Source organism: Cydia splendana, chromosome 18 (genome assembly GCF_910591565.1).
Source record: "Cydia splendana chromosome 18, ilCydSple1.2, whole genome shotgun sequence".
Taxonomy (NCBI): Eukaryota; Metazoa; Arthropoda; class Insecta; order Lepidoptera; family Tortricidae; genus Cydia; species Cydia splendana.
The window spans coordinates 7,109,150-7,127,614 of NC_085977.1; the positions used below are offsets into that span (position 1 = coordinate 7,109,150).

At 39.4% G+C, this 18,465-nt stretch overlaps 2 protein-coding genes and 1 long non-coding RNA gene across 4 annotated transcripts in view; 2 read left to right on the forward strand and 1 right to left on the reverse strand.

Annotated features, from left to right (window-relative positions):
• LOC134799453 (RNA helicase aquarius) overlaps positions 1–6,952 on the forward strand; it is a 93,341-nt gene extending 86,389 nt beyond the window's left edge. The window contains exons 24-27 of one of the 2 annotated variants that reach the window (XM_063771851.1): positions 541–711; positions 3,515–3,712; positions 5,421–5,597; positions 5,954–6,952. In XM_063771851.1, coding sequence (XP_063627921.1) covers positions 541–711; positions 3,515–3,712; positions 5,421–5,597; positions 5,954–6,109 — 702 coding nt within the window. In that variant the 3' untranslated portion in view covers positions 6,110–6,952. The remainder of the gene's footprint in view (positions 1–540; positions 712–3,514; positions 3,713–5,420; positions 5,598–5,953) is intronic. The other variant, XM_063771850.1, reaches the window with a different exon arrangement.
• Positions 1–18,465, forward strand: part of LOC134799485 (uncharacterized) — a 386,600-nt gene that overhangs the window by 178,850 nt on the left and 189,285 nt on the right. The gene's annotated exons all lie outside the window — the stretch shown is intronic.
• Positions 7,104–17,860, reverse strand: LOC134799464 (G-protein coupled receptor Mth2-like). The gene is made up of 9 exons (XM_063771872.1): positions 17,731–17,860; positions 16,528–16,865; positions 16,090–16,263; positions 12,303–12,418; positions 10,019–10,097; positions 9,509–9,666; positions 9,054–9,192; positions 8,193–8,282; positions 7,104–7,953 (listed from the first exon to the last, which is right to left on the reverse strand). Exons 2-9 carry the CDS (start codon positions 16,806–16,808, stop codon positions 7,740–7,742), a joined length of 1,251 nt encoding a protein of 416 aa, XP_063627942.1. The 5' UTR covers positions 16,809–16,865; positions 17,731–17,860; the 3' UTR covers positions 7,104–7,739.

Below are 18,465 nucleotides of genomic sequence, written 5' to 3' on the forward strand. Positions count from 1 at the left end.
GAAGAAAGTTTGCCCACCACTGGTTTATACTTATCATTTTCACGTCTAAAAATTCTAAAATTGATTGCCTTAGTTTCAAATCGTCAGTGTAATTGGATACAACCAACATAGATAGATATAAACCAAATTGTAATCTTCTAAAACAATAAAATAATACTTAGGCTATTACAACATAAATATATCCGTGGATCAAGGTCATTGATATGAAAATATGATATTCCATCTGTCTAACATGTGGCCTCTGTTCCTGATAAGCCTTAACATGAATCACATATTTTATATATACAAGTATGTAAGTACACATATAAAGATGTACTTCGCCCATGATGTTTTCAAAAGAGCAGGAAATTCTTAATCTCAGACATGTTCTGAAAAGTCCACATTTTGTTCGTAAATCAAATAGTCTTATTAACAGTTAATTACTACATTGCATAACATCAACATGTACACATACAATTTATGGCTTATTGAAAAGGAGAAGAAAAAAAATACGGAAAGCGCTCACCAAAGCACTAATGTAATTATCAATCTTATTTACAGAATTTGGCCGAGGCAGAATACGTCGTAGCAGTATTCATGTACATGCGGATCATCGGCTGGCCAGCGGAGAGGATATCCATCCTGACCACGTACAACGGACAGAAGCACCTCATACGGGACGTCATCGACAAGCGCTGCGCCGACAACCCCCTCATCGGTCGACCTCATAAGGTAACATTTGTTGGTGGTCAGATTGCCTTACATATGCATTGCCTGTAGATAAGGTACAACGGACAGACACACCTCATACGGGACGTCATCGACAAGCGCTGCGCCGACAACCCCCTCATCGGTCGACCTCATAAGGTAACATTTGTTGGTGGTCAGATTGCCTTACATATGCATTGCCTGTAGATAAGGTACAACGGACAGACACACCTCATACGGGACGTCATCGACAAGCGCTGCGCCGACAACCCCCTCATCGGTCGACCTCATAAGGTAACATTTGTTGGTTGTCAGATTGCCTTACATAGGCATTGCCTGTAGATAAGGTACAACGGACAGAAACACCTCATACGGGACGTCATCGACAAGCGCTGCGCCGACAACCCCCTCATCGGTCGACCTCATAAGGTAACATTTGTCGGCCGTCAGATTGCCTTACATAAGCATTGCCTGTAGATAAGGTACAACGGACAGAAGCACCTCATACGGGACGTCAATGACAAGCGCTGCGCCGACAACCCCCTCATCGGTCAACCTCATAAGGTAACATTTGTCAGTTGTCAGATTGCCTTACAGCATTGCCTGTAGATAAGGTACAACGGACAGAAGCACCTCATACGGGACGTCATCGACAAGCGCTGCACCGACAACCCCCTCGTCGGTCGACCTCATAAGGTAACATTTGTCGGCCGTCAGATTGTATGACACATTCATCATCATCATCAGTATTTATGAGCTATGCTCTTGTCGGTGGAGTAATCACCACTCTTCTTTTTGTTGCGCCAGTCTTTTAACTCCCTCGTACGACACGACAGAAACTCTATCTTTTATTTGACTGAGATATGTGAGCCCGGGCCTTCCTCTGCGTCTTTGTCCCCTCAATCTGTATGACACATTGCCTAACCAAAAATCGTTCAGTTTAAAACGCACACAGGTTCTAGATAACTAACTGATCTCTGCCCGCGACTCGTCTTCGGAGAAATCGTTGTTATGTCTGCCTAATCCCGGGATAAAGATATCCTATGCCCTTTTCCAAGTTATAAACTATCTGTGTGTCAATTGTTATCAAACATATAAACTTTCACTTTTACAATATACCCAATAGCAGGATTATGCTTGCAAAAAGATTTTTTTTTTTCAACTTCAGAGCTAGTTAACCTACTTATGATGTATTTTTTTCTGCGATAAAAAATGCAAGACCAGTACAATAAATGTAAATAACACGAGTATATCAGTAACCTTCTGTAATATGTTCAATATTTTTTATTTCCCCTTTAGGGGCTCTCCCTATAATAACAGTCACAATTGTAATATTTAAATTATTACAGTACATACTATATTATCACTTACAAATATACCTACATAGTTAAAAGGAAAAACTAACTATACTGGTTTTAGAAATTCCTCTGGACAGCGCCATCTGAGGCTTCCATTCCGGTTAACCTAATTAATTTGACAAAAAAATATTTGATATATTTTCATCCGGAATGTCCCATGTTTATTTAAAACACTCATTACGATGGTTTAATGGGGTTGGCAACTGTCAAAGGTTTGCCTAGATGGCGCCATCATAGATTGCCCCTTTTTCTATGAGATTTGGCTTAAAGAGCTGGCATCCAGAGTATTAAAAAAACAAAAATTTGACACAATTCTAGGGATTGACGGGGCAAGCTATGATGGCGCCATCTGCTAAAAACTTCCACCGGCCAACCCCATTATATAGGTATGGGTCTTTCCCGGGTCGGTTTATTAATTCCCTTATCACGGTTATAAATTTCAATATTTACGGGTGCTTTATTTACAAGAATACTGCTTGATTTTACCAGTCATGAAATTCAAAATAACAGAAAAGCGACTTTTCCATTAATAGGGAGTATTACTGCAATGTCCTGCCGCCAGAGTGCAGCACTAATTTGTTTAGTAAGCCATAGAGTAACTTATACATACTAGGCCTTAAACAGTTTTTTGACAAGTTTTCACTATGACATTGATGCACCAAGGCGGTTTGATTACAGGTGTCCTACCGCGAAACGCGAAAACCGAAATGTCTTTATCTGCCTCTCTATCGATCGAATAAGTAAGAGTGATAGATAGAGGCAAAAACCGAACTTTCGACTGTCGTGTTTCACGGTAGGCCATGTGATTGGCCTAGTGACGCCCTCTACGCAGAGTTTTGAGTAATATTCCCTATTACTTATTTAATGAGTGATAGTTTTAGATTATGGTAAAATTGATACGTGCACTTGCTATTTATTGACCTTATAGTATGAAACACCACACAATGCTTATTTCGTTTAGAACTTATCGCCATAAAAGTCTGGATTTGTAGTAAGGCACTTCCTACGTAAATAAATTAACTTATGATGAAAATTACTACTGTAAACATCCACATTATCGCATCTATTAGCACCTATGTGTTTATTAAGTATAATGCGTAACGTTTTATGTTGTGTGTGTTGACGTTATTAAGTTTTTTTTTTATTCGTTATTCGTCCAGATTTTATGTTCGCTGATTCAGAAAATACTGCCTTTACGGGTTCCAGGAAAAATGGAGTGGAGAATTCAAATAATATAGTTACTCTTATAGCGATTTACTAAGTACCCCGTCGCGTGCTCATCACGCTTTCAATCCGCGCGCAGGGAGGGAGGAGGGAGTGCGCGCTTTTAGCTTTTTCTTATAGTAATACATGCATTTCCTCTTTGCTGCTGCTGACTGAACTGCTGATATAGACCACAAAATGATGGTATTTTGTTTCGGTATGTCGGTTCCTTTTTTTGTTAAATGTTATATAATTTGTTGTGTCAGGTGACGACGGTGGACAAGTACCAGGGACAGCAGAACGACATAGCGCTGGTGTCGCTGGTGCGCACGAAGGCCGTGGGCCACGTGCGCGACCTACGGCGTCTCATCGTGGCAGCGTCACGTGCCCGACTGGGGCTGTACATCTTCGCGCGGGCCAACCTGTTCAGGAACTGCTTCGAGCTGCAGCCTACCTTTAACCAGGTCAGTACCGAGTGACATAGGTAGTTCTCGAGTAGCATTGTTATACCCGTGGAAATGCACGAAGCAAGCAGCGCTGGATCACGTAAGGTAAGCTTCTCAGAAAAGCGTCGTATAATATGAACATTCCACGGGCTGTCCCGTACAAACGCATTTGATTTCCTATGTGACAGGCATTTAAAGCAGGCGATTATTTTTCTGTGCATATTTTTGACCATTTGTCATAGAAAAGGAAACTCTTAAACCTGCAAATCTTCAGAAAATTCGCGATTGTACGGTACAAACAGTAGACAATTTCATGGAATGCTCCAATAGATCCTATAGGCCTTTTACCATATTCCCCGGCAAAAAACGGCAAACAGCGGTACGCATCCGTGGTCGTAAACGCATAACCTCTATTCGTTTTTTTTTTCTTTTTAACAAACACATTAGCTGTCAAACGGACCCCAGACTCCCATGAGCCGTGGCAAAATGCCAGGATAACAAGAGGAAGAAGATGAGAAATATACATGTCAAAGTAACATACATAAGGACAAGGGGTGTTGACATATGAGGACCAACAAATCAATTTATAAGTATTTTATTTTATAAGGCTTGTAGGAAGTTTATAATTAATAGCACTGAATTGCCAGGATTTCGATGCAATATGATATCATGATATTTTCAAATCGAAGTTGTTTAAATGCCAGATGGCCAGTTTGTGGTAGGCATTTCCACGTATAATCTAGCATAATAAACACTTTAAACGTTTTGGTCGGCCAGTAAATATGTATATGATTACGACTAGTTATTTTCGTCTTCAACGTACCAGGGTATCGAAAGTTAGGGTTCAATAATTTTGTACCAGTAGACTAATTAATTTAGTTACTTTGAGTCATGCCACAAAATGGCTAGCTGAACTCTCTGAATTATTTTAAAGTCTCTATTACTAAATAAATAATAGTAATAAATAATAGTAGTAATAGTGTACTATCGTCCGATAGTATACATGTATGAATAATACTATTATGTTAACTGTTAACACATGTTAACTGACAGTGGGTAAACTTTATTGCAAAGATATAGATGGTCAAGCAAATCTTGTCAGTAGAAAAAGGCGCGAAATTCAAATTTTCTATGGGACGATATCCTTTCGCGCCTACATTTTTCAAATTTGCCGCCGTTTTCTACTGACAAGATCTGCTTGACCCAGTATATAAAGTCCACGTCGGACCAAGCTAACTCTGCATGGATGTAGCAATGACAAAGTGTGGCCATGTCATCCTCACTTTGTCCTATTCAATTCGGTGGAAAGTTATCTTAGACGGGCCGTTTTATTTAAAGATGTCCCCTACACTTTTTTTTAATTTGTGAAATTTTATGTTATTTCTACTAAGAATCACGAGCTCTTTCTATCCTAATAGGAGAAAAAAAGTGTCCCAAGGTTTTTATTTCCATTCCGTTACCATTTTTCATAGACTTTGTATGGCGGCCACGGAATGGAATGATCGAAAATTGTATGGAAATTTTGGGACACTTTTTTTCTCCTATTAGGATCAAAAGAGCTCATGATTCTGAGTAGAAATAACATAAAAAATCCCAAATTAAAAAAAAAGTGTAGGGGACAACTTTAAATAAAATGGCCCAGACGCACTTTAAATGTGTGGCGACGCGTCACACGGTCGATGTTAATCGTACATACATAAACCTGTTTAACGTATTGTGATTGCAGTTGGTGGCGCGACCACTGGAGCTGGTGCTGGTGCCAGGCGAGCGCTACCCGGCGCAGCGCGCGGCGGGCGCCGCCGTGCCGCAGGAGCTGGCGCTGGTCGCGCGCGACATGCCGCACATGGCGCGGTTCGTGTACGACATGTACCTGGAGCGCGTGCGGGACCACCAGCGACAAGAGGTACGTACTAAGCGAGAAACGCGTTTGGTAATATGCACTTGCATTTTGAACGGAATCGGACCAATAACGAAGAATTTAAAAACGGCGGCCATTTTTAGGTACTCTGTCTTATTCCTTTCAAATAGTGTAAAAACAGTATCACACTTTATTACTGTGCTAGTATGAACCTATGACCGCAACGTACGCGTTGTTAAGTACGCAATGCCGTCACATTATTACAACGCTGTTGGAGCATCGTTACATGCGTGTCACACGTCAGTATATGTAGTCTTAACGTCTGTGGGTCAAATTGTCTTTCAAAAAATCTTGTCGTATTTATGTGAAACGTTTTATTTAAATATGATTACAATATTCAGCAGGCACAGCAGACCTGGTCGGCACCGGGAACGGCGCGCGCGGCCAAGTCGCGCGAGCCGCGACACTTCGTGCCGTCGCACCCCGGCGCCGACGACGACGACGACTTCCAGCCCACGCAGATCGTCAACGAGGTCGATGAACCCGAGCCCAACTAGACCCACCAGCAGAGCCTAGGCCCACTAAAGCAAGGTACCTATTGTGGGGCCAAAATCAACGTGCTTGCAAACAATGATATTATACACAGGTTATAGGCGTTCCAAAATTGAAGCGCTTAAATTGTACAAATTGTACATTTGCGTCGGGGCAAGCTATTAATGCGAACACTGCACCTGCTAACGAACTCCCGCACACCGAAAGAGAAAGAGATAACCTTATGTTCAACAACGAATGTAATCATGATTTATGGTATGCGAAATTCATTCATAGGTAACAAAATAAATATGGCAATATTTTTTAATTTTTGTGTATAGTTATATAATATCATTGGCTTACAGAGTCGTAAACCACTATTAAAACTAAGCTGGCAGTCTCACTCGCACTCGCGGTCTCTAACGATGCGTGTTGCAGCATTCTCACTTATTATTGCCCTACTGGCTCGTTGCTTTTGGCCTCACAATAGTTCAATTATACCAGGCAAATACACTCCAAGCCTCATTTAGTACCAAATATACCTACAGTTCGACAGTAAATAAAATACCTAATATTATTAATTTAAAGTCACGTCGGCTATAACAACGAAAATGGATCTAAGTAGCTCGTATGTGCACGTTTCTTATTAAGATATCAAGGAATTTAAGATTTCGTACATTGTCCCACACAGTGACAATATTATGAGATCCTTTCATATTGATTGTCACTGTGACAAGGTAAAAATGTTACATTTGTGACGAATGTAGCATGAGTGACGAAAGCAGAATAGGACTAATTTAAGAACTTGACCAAAAACGAATGGGACGACCCAAGACGATACCTTGCATTGTTACTAAAATGTTGCTGTGTTGTAAGTACTGAATAGAATATTAATTCAGTGAATTTCATGTTTGTTTGTATCTAAGTGATGTATCTTGTAATTTAAGATTAAGTATAATAAACATTGTAGTTTTTAAATAGGTTTTTATTTATGAAACATGAGTTATCACAAATATGTGGCTGCTTCTTTCTTCGATACAAGGTTACGGTTACAAGGTAGAAAAAAAATTGAAACCCGTAAAACTTACTCAACTTTTACAAATATACTTTTACTAACCTAACCTATAAAAAATTCTGAGGTGCACGAGACCATGTATCGCATAATTAACTATTAACTTATCGCAGTGTACATTATAGTACAGTAGTTAGATATATATAAAAATAGATTTTTTTTAATGAAGTGTTTATAAAGTATTCGGTAAAGCTGTAAAGAGGCTTCCGAAACATATGTTGTTATTATATCATCAGCAAAGTAGTAAATATTAATAAATGAATTTGCCATTTTAAACCAGATAATCTAATGACAGTAATGACCGTATATAACGTATGTAGGTACGTATATAAGCGCATTGTCATTTTCCTTACATTCCGTGATCGCATGCATTCAACGCTGCGTCTATCGCATAAAACAACCGCGCGCTTTAACCTCATTGGTACGAGTGGTACGACGATAACTTGTCTTATGTAACGTATTAACCTTTTCTATATGTGTCGTGGTCAAAAATCGCAGGTTCAAACCTCGGTTGCAAGCAGAAAAAAAACGTTCTTGAGACAAATCCAAAATGATGACTACAAATTTGGTCAGGATCCTAGGGGTCAAGTAGATCCAGTTTCCTCCATGGGCACACCTACAGTGGGTGTGACTATATCCTCCTCATCCTCGGCCCCTTTCAGGTAGCTCTCGGCCACACCGCTCAAGCAAAATAGAGCGTTTCTCTTGTATAGCGCCTTGATCACTCGTCGACGGAACACCACTAGTATTAGAAATACTATGAGGCCTTGCAGACAGTTTATGATGTCCAGTATAACCCTGGAATATTCAATTATTATTCGACCGGCAGGTTAAGTTGACCAGATGTGAACCTTAAAATATTAATTCAAAGTTTACCTTCCATTGATCAAAAATTACTTTTACGAAATTGTTCTTGCGTGCCGTCGGCGTGGTTCAAATATTCATATCATTTTATGTGTGTTAAGGTGGAAAATGAAATGGATTAAAAGCATCTGTCAAGCACAAACTACTTAATCGTTATCAAATTTTAAACTTACCAAAACGTGTGAGCAGGTGTCAAAGAGGTGACCATTTCGAATATCCACGGCAAACCCATGATTATAAACAGTCGGAACATCATCCACGACCTGAAATTATTTTCACCATCGAATTAGATATAAGGCAGGAAACAGCCCATTACAGTTGTAGTTCCATCGTAATTTCACGGAAACGTACGAACGTGTCTTGCTATTTCAGTCTGTCTCGGTACGAAAAGTACTGACGTTTCCGAGAAAATACGATGGAAAACAATTGAATATGCACTACATCTGTACAAGTGTTTTATTTGTAGGTATTTGATACATGTAGGAATGTGTATTGGATCATAACGTCTGCTACAGTCTAATATAAAATGAGATAAATATTAATTATAATGGCTCGTATTAGGTACTTTGTGCCCCCAATTAAGCAGTTTATCAAATAGATTCACGAACTATCATCCATTGTTGTTACTTTCATATTTGTTTAGTCACAATTCACAATCAAAAAGATATACCTATTGCATTGAGCCAGCATGAAAAAATATTATCTCTGAAAATTAATAGGATCTGAATATAATAGGATCCTAAATCCTGAGATCTCACACAATCTATCATCATTATATCAGCCGAAAGAACGTCCACTGCTGGACAAAGGCCTCCCTCGACGATCTCCACAGCGGCCGGTCACGCTGACCTTAACCAACGTGTAACATGTTGACCATACCAAATCGTCGGCCCATCTTGTAGGGGGCTTACTGACGGCGTCTTCCGGTTCGTGGTCGCCACACAAGAACCTTTCTGCCCCAACGGCTCAGTTCTCCGGGCAATGTGCCCTGCCACTTAAGGCTTGCAACTCTCTGCTAGTAGGCTAGTACTCACTTATGTCTCAGCGCCTGCAGGTGGGAGGACGAAAACGTGTGCTTCCACAAGAAGACCGAAGCGTAGACGAAGATCGCCACGTTCGCCGCCATTAGCATTGCAAGCACGCTGTACATGTAAAGCCACGTGCGTTTCATGTCTGGAAAGGTAAGAAGTAGCTATGAGGCATAGAAATAAAGGCGACATGCTATCAGTCTAGGCAGTTCTTCAAAATGGCTAGACAGGTTTGAATTTTTTCAAATAGTAGTTATATAACTTCACGGCTGTTCCCATTGTCATCAATTCGATGATGGGATCCTGGAGAAATCGAGAAAACTACTCAGATATTAGGATATGCACGCCTATTGTGGTTTGAGTATTTTTTGTGTAATGCGTCCTCGTTTAAAAATCATAAATGAAAAATTTTGTGAAGCCGTTTTTTTTACTGAAAGATTTATGTTTCTGCTTCAACTTACCAAGAAACCAACATTGGTTGTAGCCTATCCCAGGCCGCAAGTGGGACCCGGGAAGATAGTTGACCATTATCAGCATGGCGGTGAGGACGGCGGGAGCACCCCACGCGTACAAGGCGTACCACATAAACTTTCGCCAACTTTCATTATTCGACGAATGCCTGAAAACAGTATAATAAATAAATATTATAGGACATTCTTACACAGATTGACCAAGTCCCATAGCAAGCTCAAGAAGGCTTGTGTTGTGGGTACTCAGACAACGATATATATAATTATAATGTCTATATACTTACTTAAATACATATAAAACAACCATGACTCAGGAACAAATATTTGTGTTATCACACAAATAAATGCCCTTACTGGGATTCGAACCCAGGACCATCGGCTTCACAGGCAGGGTCATTACCCACTAGGCCATCAGTCCGGTCGTCTTCTTGAATGGCTTTGAATTTCAAAGTTATGTTTATAAGAATTGGTAAAAATGTTTTACTAAGTATTGAATCTTACTTTATATTAATAAGAATTTGTACAGCTATTGCATTCATCCAGAAGAACGTTGAGATGTTGAAGTAATAGGCCAGGAAACCTGGAAACAATAGTTATATTTAAATTTTATTACGTTACATTGGTGATCGTCTAGAAATCTGAACATTATTTAGTCAAACTATCGCTCAAGGGCGGATCCAGCTTTATGTCAGGAGCCGGATTACATGGTCAAATTCTAACTATGTTTCGCGTGTACTAGATCCAGCCCAGGGGTGTCTCCTGCCCCCTCCCAGCCCTGGTTCCGCCCTTGCGATCGCGTATGTTGTTATTTTCGTTCGTTCCTTAGAGCTTAGTACTCGTACTCGCACTCCACCATCTTACTTTGATAGTATTAAGAGACCATCAACGTGCACACTAGCGCCACTGCTAAATAATCGTGATTATTTAAATTTAACGACAGGTATTTAAAAAAGGGGGCCGCTACATACTGTATTGTATATTTAATAGTACCTTTTGAATACATCAAACTAGTTTTTATGTATTAGTCCAAAGTTTTTTTTTTTTTATTTATTTTAACAAAAGTATATACACAATTACAATGATATGGTTTCGCCAAACTGCTTGACAGTTTGTTGGCGAAATACAGCACTCTTTACTTATGAAACTATAACTTATATCTATGTATTAAGGTCTAATTTGGGTATTCGCAATGTTTTTTTTTATACACTTTGTATTTTAGCTTAACCTATTTTCTTTGAGAAAGGAATTCATTAACCATATTTTAACTTTACTTTTAAACGTATTTACACTTTTACACTCATCTTCAGATGTTAATTTATTGAAAATGCGAGGTATAAGGTACTTTCTCGTCCTTTGCCCGTAGTAATTACTCGACATCGGTTCTAGGTACTTTTTACGAGATTTTAATCTAAGATTGCGATTGTAAGTTTTAGTCAACTTAAATACAGGACATCTGTACTGATCTACACCTATAATAAGTACTTAAACTTGGCATGAACAGGTAAATTTATAACGGCGGTTAAAACGGCCGTTTTTGTTTTGAGGCCCTAGTTCGAACGATTATTATCAAAGTGAGGCTTGTAGCGTTATGAATAAGGGGATTAGTTTATAAAGTTATTTTAACGTCGTAGCGTACTTTCACCAGTGAAGCTTACATCGGTTGACTCATGGTTTTTCGATACAGCTTTCTAATTACTCAGGGAATCCCCAAACTCCGACCTGAGTCACAATCCTTATTTCTCTTTTATTTAAAGTATGGGATGCAGGGGCGTATTTTGAAATTTGGCGCCCCGGGCCAATACGTTTTGCCGCCCCAGAAGTCAAGGAAGAAAAACAAAATGCAATCCGCCAAGGGCGGCATATGCCGCCCCTGGGGGTTGGCGCCCCGGGCCATGGCCCGGATGGCCCTAGGGTAAACCTGGGGGTTGGCGCCCCGGGCCATGGCCCGGATGGCCCTAGGGTAAATACGTCCCTGATGGGATGCAATGCAAATTGTAAAATTGTTTTTGCTGTTCTCAGCGACAGTGTGATATAATATTTAAAACTTTCGTGTTTTGAACACATATTAACTCACATTTATAGACGGGTCTAACGCGAATTTTATTCAATTAACTTTATTTACCGACGTTTCGACACAGGTAATTGAATAAAATTCGCGTTAGACCCGTCTATAAATGTGAGTTAATATGTGACAGTGTTATAGTTTGTCCTTTCGTGGACTAATAATATTAATCTAATACCGTTCAAGAAATGGGCCACAGAGCTTAGTAAATAATGTGGCTAATGCTGTAATAATGTGGCTAATTATGAATTAAAACATTAATTATCTCATCACACATCAAACTTCTCACTCCTAGTCGCCTGTGTCTCTTTATTTAATAAATAATAATAATAAATATTAGGGGACATCTTACACAGTTCCGATACTAAGTGCCTGATCTTGAAAGAATTTTAACTTTGTTTTTATGCCGGCCATTATTATTTTACGCATTGTTTTTAGTATGTTTACGTTAGTAATGTTTTATTACTTATTTTATAAGTTTAAGGGTCCACTGAAAATCAGCGTCGTTGCACTAAGTGCTCCGACACATGCTGAGTGGTATCCTCTTTGGGACAACCAATTACATAACCTATGTTACATGTTTGTCTGTATTAATTTTAAGATTGTGTTGTTTCAAATAAATTATTTTCTATTCTATTCTAATTATTATTTGGAATGAATTTCTAGGTCCTAGGCATTGAATTAATTGATAATGACCGATTTATTATTGATTGTGTTTCCTACCTCGAACTGCACACCATGTCATGTGAGAGTACATCATAACTTTCATCACACAAAATAATGCATTGGCGATAGCTTGCGTGCTGCATAAACATGTGATACTCTTCCCTTGTAGATCTCTGAAACAACAATCATTATGTCCCTCATTATCTCATTAATAACGCGAATGTATTGAAATAAACAAGTATCATGTCATCTCTCGTGTTTTTAAACTCTCACAATGTGTTTTTAAACATTCACAAAAATTTGAAATGAGTTACCAACTTAACCGTCAACTTAATACTCTAATGACTGCGCCCTTAAGCGCCGTAAATAAATAAATAATAAATAAATATTATAGGACAATTTTACACAGATCAATCTAGTCCTACAGAAAGCTCAATAAGGCTTGTGTTGTGGGTACTAGACGACGATATATATAATATATAACTATATATAAATACTTATATACATAGAAAACATCCATGACTCAGGAACAAATATTAGTGCTCATCACACAAATAAATGCCCTTACCGGGATTCGAACCCAGGACCATCGGCTTCGCAGGCAGGGTCACTACTCGCTAGGCCACACCGGTCGTCGTGTGTAGGTAATCACTTTTGTTATTAGGGTTTCATGATATTGCACCGAGAGATAAACAAAACTAAATTTTCAATTGTATTTACATCCAGCTGCAATAGTGCATATCCACTTTATTCATGGAATTTACTTATGCCAAATGCATACAGCATGCGTTTTTGCAGCTGTGTGCACACAGGTAACGCTTTATGTTTTATTTTATTCGACTGGTAAAATTGTAATTTGTATTTTGTCGGTTGCATTATACAGGGTGGAAAGGCACGACGATCCTTTCCGGAAATGGGAGATAGTTTAGCCTAAGCTCTATATTTTCTCCATAGAAACTATGTTAATATGGGCAACCGTTTCTAAATTATGACCTTTTAAACATCCACGCAAAAAACTACTTTGTTCTAACCCTAACAGGTGACAGGGTCAATGAACTTACTTGTAAACAATCAGTATTCGACAGGAAATTATGCTAATTTGTTGCCATCTAACCATTTTTAGGTCTGCTTACAGCACGGTAAGAATCATTGCAGGATTTTCGCTTTCTTAGTGGTTCCACTTGTTCAATACTTGAATGAAATAGTTATGTTATTCCTTAATATTAATAATACTAACCACAACATTGTTTACAACGACAGTTCAAATGGTGACATTGACAACCACTCAAAAGTACGCAATCGTCTTATAAATATCTCTGGTTTCCTTGACTGATAAAAAGGTTTTAGTTTCTTAACACGTTTTACAAAATTATTTTCGAATAATTGGAAACTATCTAAAATAATTAAAAATAACAAGTAGGTTGTGTTAGTTGCACCAAATGAACTTGCAAAAATGAAATACTAAGAATAAATCAAGAATAAATACTTCTTCAATACCAAACTAACAAACCTTCTTGCGTGGTAGGAAATAGACAAGACGTCTGATGTTTGAAATTAAATTTTCATTGAACTATACTTATTTTTGGTAAACATTTATTTACATACAATATATATACAGTGGTACTACTAAGCGAAATTAATAACTAGCTTAAATCTAAAATAGGCCCTTGAGGCATTGTACCAAGGATGCTGGCGGCATTTCCTCGCTGTATCGCAATGCTGATACGTTGTGCGAGGTAGCTGCCAGCTCTTCGGTCACCAGTTACGTCAACCAGACGCTTCGCGATTTCTGCGAACAACTTATGCGCGCTGGGACCCCATGGACCTAGAGTTTCAACACCAAATGGTACAAAATGGTACTGTCTACCGAGGCTCTTATATTTGTTACGTTTTAGAATTTCGGCGCTTTCCGCCGCTCCGCCCGCTTTTACAGTAGTCCGTTGGAGGTGGGACGGTGCCAGTGTGTCTACGCAGGTAGCATCCCACACCAACATCCGTCCCAAGCTCCAAGGAACTAAGGACACTCCATCGGGCCTCTTGCCATCATCTCTGATAATGCCAGTCGGCTCAAGAAGAGCAGGCACATTGATGGTGGCAAGAGACCGACGGACTATGTCATTAAGCGACGCATGTCTCGAAAAACGGCCTGCACTTTTTTGACAAGATAATCCGTGGTGTCCCAGTCGGTCCACGTCCGTGCCACAAGAGCATATGTGTGGCGTACACACCGAAACCCCGAGTCGCAAACCAGTCGCCAGTCTAAGGGAGGCCGGATCCAAGAAAGTACCAGTATTGGGCGAAGGATGGGCATGTAGCCAGTAACCGGCTTCCCGGGCTCCGACCGCCAAAAGCCTCGCGCGGTCTGGACCTGTACAGTTGTTTAGGAGAGTATTGTAAGTTAAATCACAGTAAACATTATCCCAACTCCTTTGTGAATTTGGGTTGTCTGGAAATTGTTTGCCTGGGCAAGCAATTTTAAAAGCATTTTTGGCGTCCTCAAAGCCCGCAATCTCACAGTTTGTGGGCAAAGCCCTTAAGATATTTCCTATGAGACCAGACGTGCTATGAGCGGACGCCAAAAAGGCTGGGGAAGCCACACTGGAAATTTTGCGAATTCCTAAACCTCCAAACCGAATGGGGAGGGACGCTTGAGACCAGGAAGGCTCACTTAGCTGAATGTTTAGAATCGTCTCTAAACTAATTTTGATCAAATCATCTATGGGCGACAATAAATTTTGATGTTTCCAGAAAGGACAACAGCGGAGCACATACGTAAATTTAGGGACAAAAAGGCAGAATTTAAGAATCACAAGAGCATAATGAGGGCTAATTTCGAGTAAGCGATCCGTGTGACTTTTGAATTTAGTTATGGAGTTAGAAATATAATCGGGAAAAGATTCTTCGAATATAGGAGAACCCAGGAGGCAAAGAGAATACTATACACTATACTTATTGAATGTCATATTCTTCAAATAAAAATGTTAGATGCTCGTGGCTATTTAAATTTGTGGGGCTGCGTAAAAGATATGGTGTACCAAACCAAACGGAATGTGAAACTGCGGACGAAATGAGACAAAGGCTAATTGGTGCTTTCTGCGGAGGATAAATGACGAAGAGCATACACTATATCGCATGTGCATCGACATACTCGGGTACGGGCTGCGGCGGCGTTGTAATACACGGAGGTACATTTGAACACCGTATGTGAAAAGAAGATAGTATTAAATATTGGAAAAAAGTAATTATCTAAGAAAGTAATAAAATTGTTTGTAATATTTTTGCATGCATTTGATTTATTTGACATTTATGCGTCATTCATACATCATTGCGATACTGTTAACGATCGGAAAAAAGTGTAAAGTCCCGAGCTTTCCCGACGGAGATCCTTAATCTAGCCGTCATGTGCACATGCTATAGGGTTATCACCACAGTTAAAAAGTAGTATTTTTGCAATTTTTATTTTTTACTCAATTAACGATTCTTACCATTACCAATAGTCTCTGTATCACTTAAACGACCTAATACTTCCGGGAAGGATCGTCGTGCCTTTCCACCCTGTATACACGAAAAAAAGTGGCCATCGATCAAAAATATTTTAACAGTAGGTACAATATGGTCCTATAGTGCATGTCAAAAGTTTATAGGGCCATATGTACTGTAAAACGTTGTAGGTACGATACACGTGCGAAAAGGTAATTCGCAACTCGTGTCGATTTAAAACACTTCCTTCGGTCGTGTTTTAATTTATCGCCACTCGTTTCGAATTTCCTCTTTTCCGCACTTGTATCGTAAATCTCAATCTGTATTCTGACACAGTTAATAGAACAATCACATTCAGGGTTACCTGAGGTCTGGAAACGCCATATACACGAGGGCCGTGAGTGCGAGGAAGACACTCGACACCGCCATACAGTAGCCCAGCACCTCCTCGCTCACTATTTCAGCCTCCATCTCACTCTGGCATATGATCGCCACCTCGGTTTCATCCCCGTCTTTAGTCCGACGCCCGACGCAGAAGCTGAAAGTGTGGACAGTCATTTATTTGGGGAATTTACATATACACCCGAATTTCGTCATAAATACACCTTCGTTAACGTAAGGCCAAGTCCGCACATGGGATAACTGCGTCTATTCGACAAATACTAGTATGGCAGGGTTAGATGCTCTTCCTTTCCCCGTAGGGAAAGTAAGCGCACCTAACCACACGAGAACTAGGTACGCTTATTCGTCGATTTCCAAAAATTACATTTAGATTTTTTGTATGAGAATTAAAAATACTTACTCGCCAATTGCAACTGATGTGAGTTCTGACATTTCTCCCATTAGAATACCTAAGCTTCCATCTGGGTTCAGCTTATATGGCAAGGACTCGTTTGAAACTATAAATGTCAAGTTATCGAAACAATTCAGGGTGATCTTTATGGTGGCGTTGGTCCTCGTATCCAAACAATGATTCACGTTGTTCTCATCAACCCATATTTCATGATTTTTGGAGCAACAGTAGCTGCCGTTAAGTGCCAAAGAAGCACCAATTAGCATAAGATTAATAACAATTATCTTCATTTTTAGTGTTCCGTGCCAAACTTTGATCACGGAACACTAATAACTAGTTAAATATGTCTGAAATCAAATGGAAGTGATGATAGTGGTTAAATTTCGGAATCTTTCTCTTGCTCGGATATCAATATTAGCACCAGGGGTTAAAAAACAATTTTGCCCCCTTGTAAAACAATAGTGATTTACCATACAATTGCGGAAAAGAGGAAATTCGAAACGAGTGGCGATAAATTAAAACACGACCGAAGGGAGTTCCTTGGTCTAACTCCAGTGAGTAAGTAAATAGCTAGGTGTGTAGGTTTGTTTACGCTACACAAATAATTAAGGAGGCTAGAATAACAAGAGGCGTATTCTGATTGTAATAACAGGTCATGAAGTTGAATATGGATTTGTTATGGACAGTGATCGTACATTTTCCAGCATTTTTGGTGCAGCAGAGAGTGGTGTTAACGGAATTGGTATAGATAATTTCAACTGAAATGGTAAATTAAGGTTAATATTAATTAACGTAATTAACGCTAATTAATCATTAGGGTTGAAATTATTGATACCAATTCCGTTAACACCACTCCGCTGCACCAAAAATGCTGGAAAATGTACGATCACTGGTTATGGATCTGTCAGTGTCAAAAGTGACCGTTCTTCAACCAGTGCATGTCGTCACTTTTGACACCGGTCGCGTTTTTATCCCTTGTCACCATGCCTGTCACGTTCTAACAAGTATGTAAGTGCGAAAGGGACGCGCATAGTGATAGTCGATAAAAATGGAACCGTGCTGAGCCCGCAGATCACGTCCATAACATAACATAACAAATTCAGATCAAATTCAAAACCTGTTATTACTATCAGAATACGCCCCCAGGTGATTGTTTGATAACAGTAGGAGTAGAACAGTCGTGTTTTGGTTAACTGTTATTAGTTTACATACCTTATTTTCTTCCTCGTAAATATTTGAAGTAATAAGATATTTTTATCTGCTCCAAAATGTAAATACCACTGCATACCTTAGGTATCACTTTCAACAATGGTATAATAGTTATTATACTTTTACTATTTTGAATAATCCCGACCGACGTGCACGTGTAGAAGAAGGCAGCGGCTGACTGACTGACTGGTCTTTTTTGTACCTACCTAGTGACTCGAACCAATAGGTAAACTACTACCATAATTGTATGTATAACCTGGTTGATTCACCTTATATCACTAGCTTCCGCCCGCTTTTTCATCCCCGTAGTTAAGGGAGTGAATTTTAAGTAGAAGATTGTTAACCAAGGGTTTAAAATGACCGATTGTACCCGAGATATTTCAGTCGAATGAAGAGAGAGCGCGTATATAGATCGAAGGAAAAATAGATACTTGACATTGATCAATCTCGTCAACGCTGCACCAATGACGTTGCAACAGTAGGTACATATGTAACGCTATATACTGCATGCGCAATTAGATATCAAAACGCAATGTTTTAAAGGTCTGTGAACTAAACCTGGTATTTTACTAATTCTGCCATAGTACGAACGTGCATCAAACGGCGTTGGAATATAAATGATACATGTCTATTGTTTCGAAATATATATGAATCACTGAGACAAATATTTGAGCGTAATACACCGAAATTCTTAAAATTCAATACACCTGGAGACCGCCGAACAAGATATATATTTTT

Coding starts and splice junctions, on each gene's coding strand:
- LOC134799464 (XM_063771872.1), bottom strand. CDS start 16,808: ATGAAGATAATTGTTATTAATCTTATGCTAATTGGTGCTTCTTTGGCA. Junction 12,419..16,089: donor ATGGCGTTTCCAGACCTCAG/GTAACCCTGAAT, acceptor TTGTTGTTTCAG/AGATCTACAAGGGAAGAGTA. Junction 9,667..10,018: donor CAAATTCTTATTAATATAAA/GTAAGATTCAAT, acceptor TACTGTTTTCAG/GCATTCGTCGAATAATGAAA.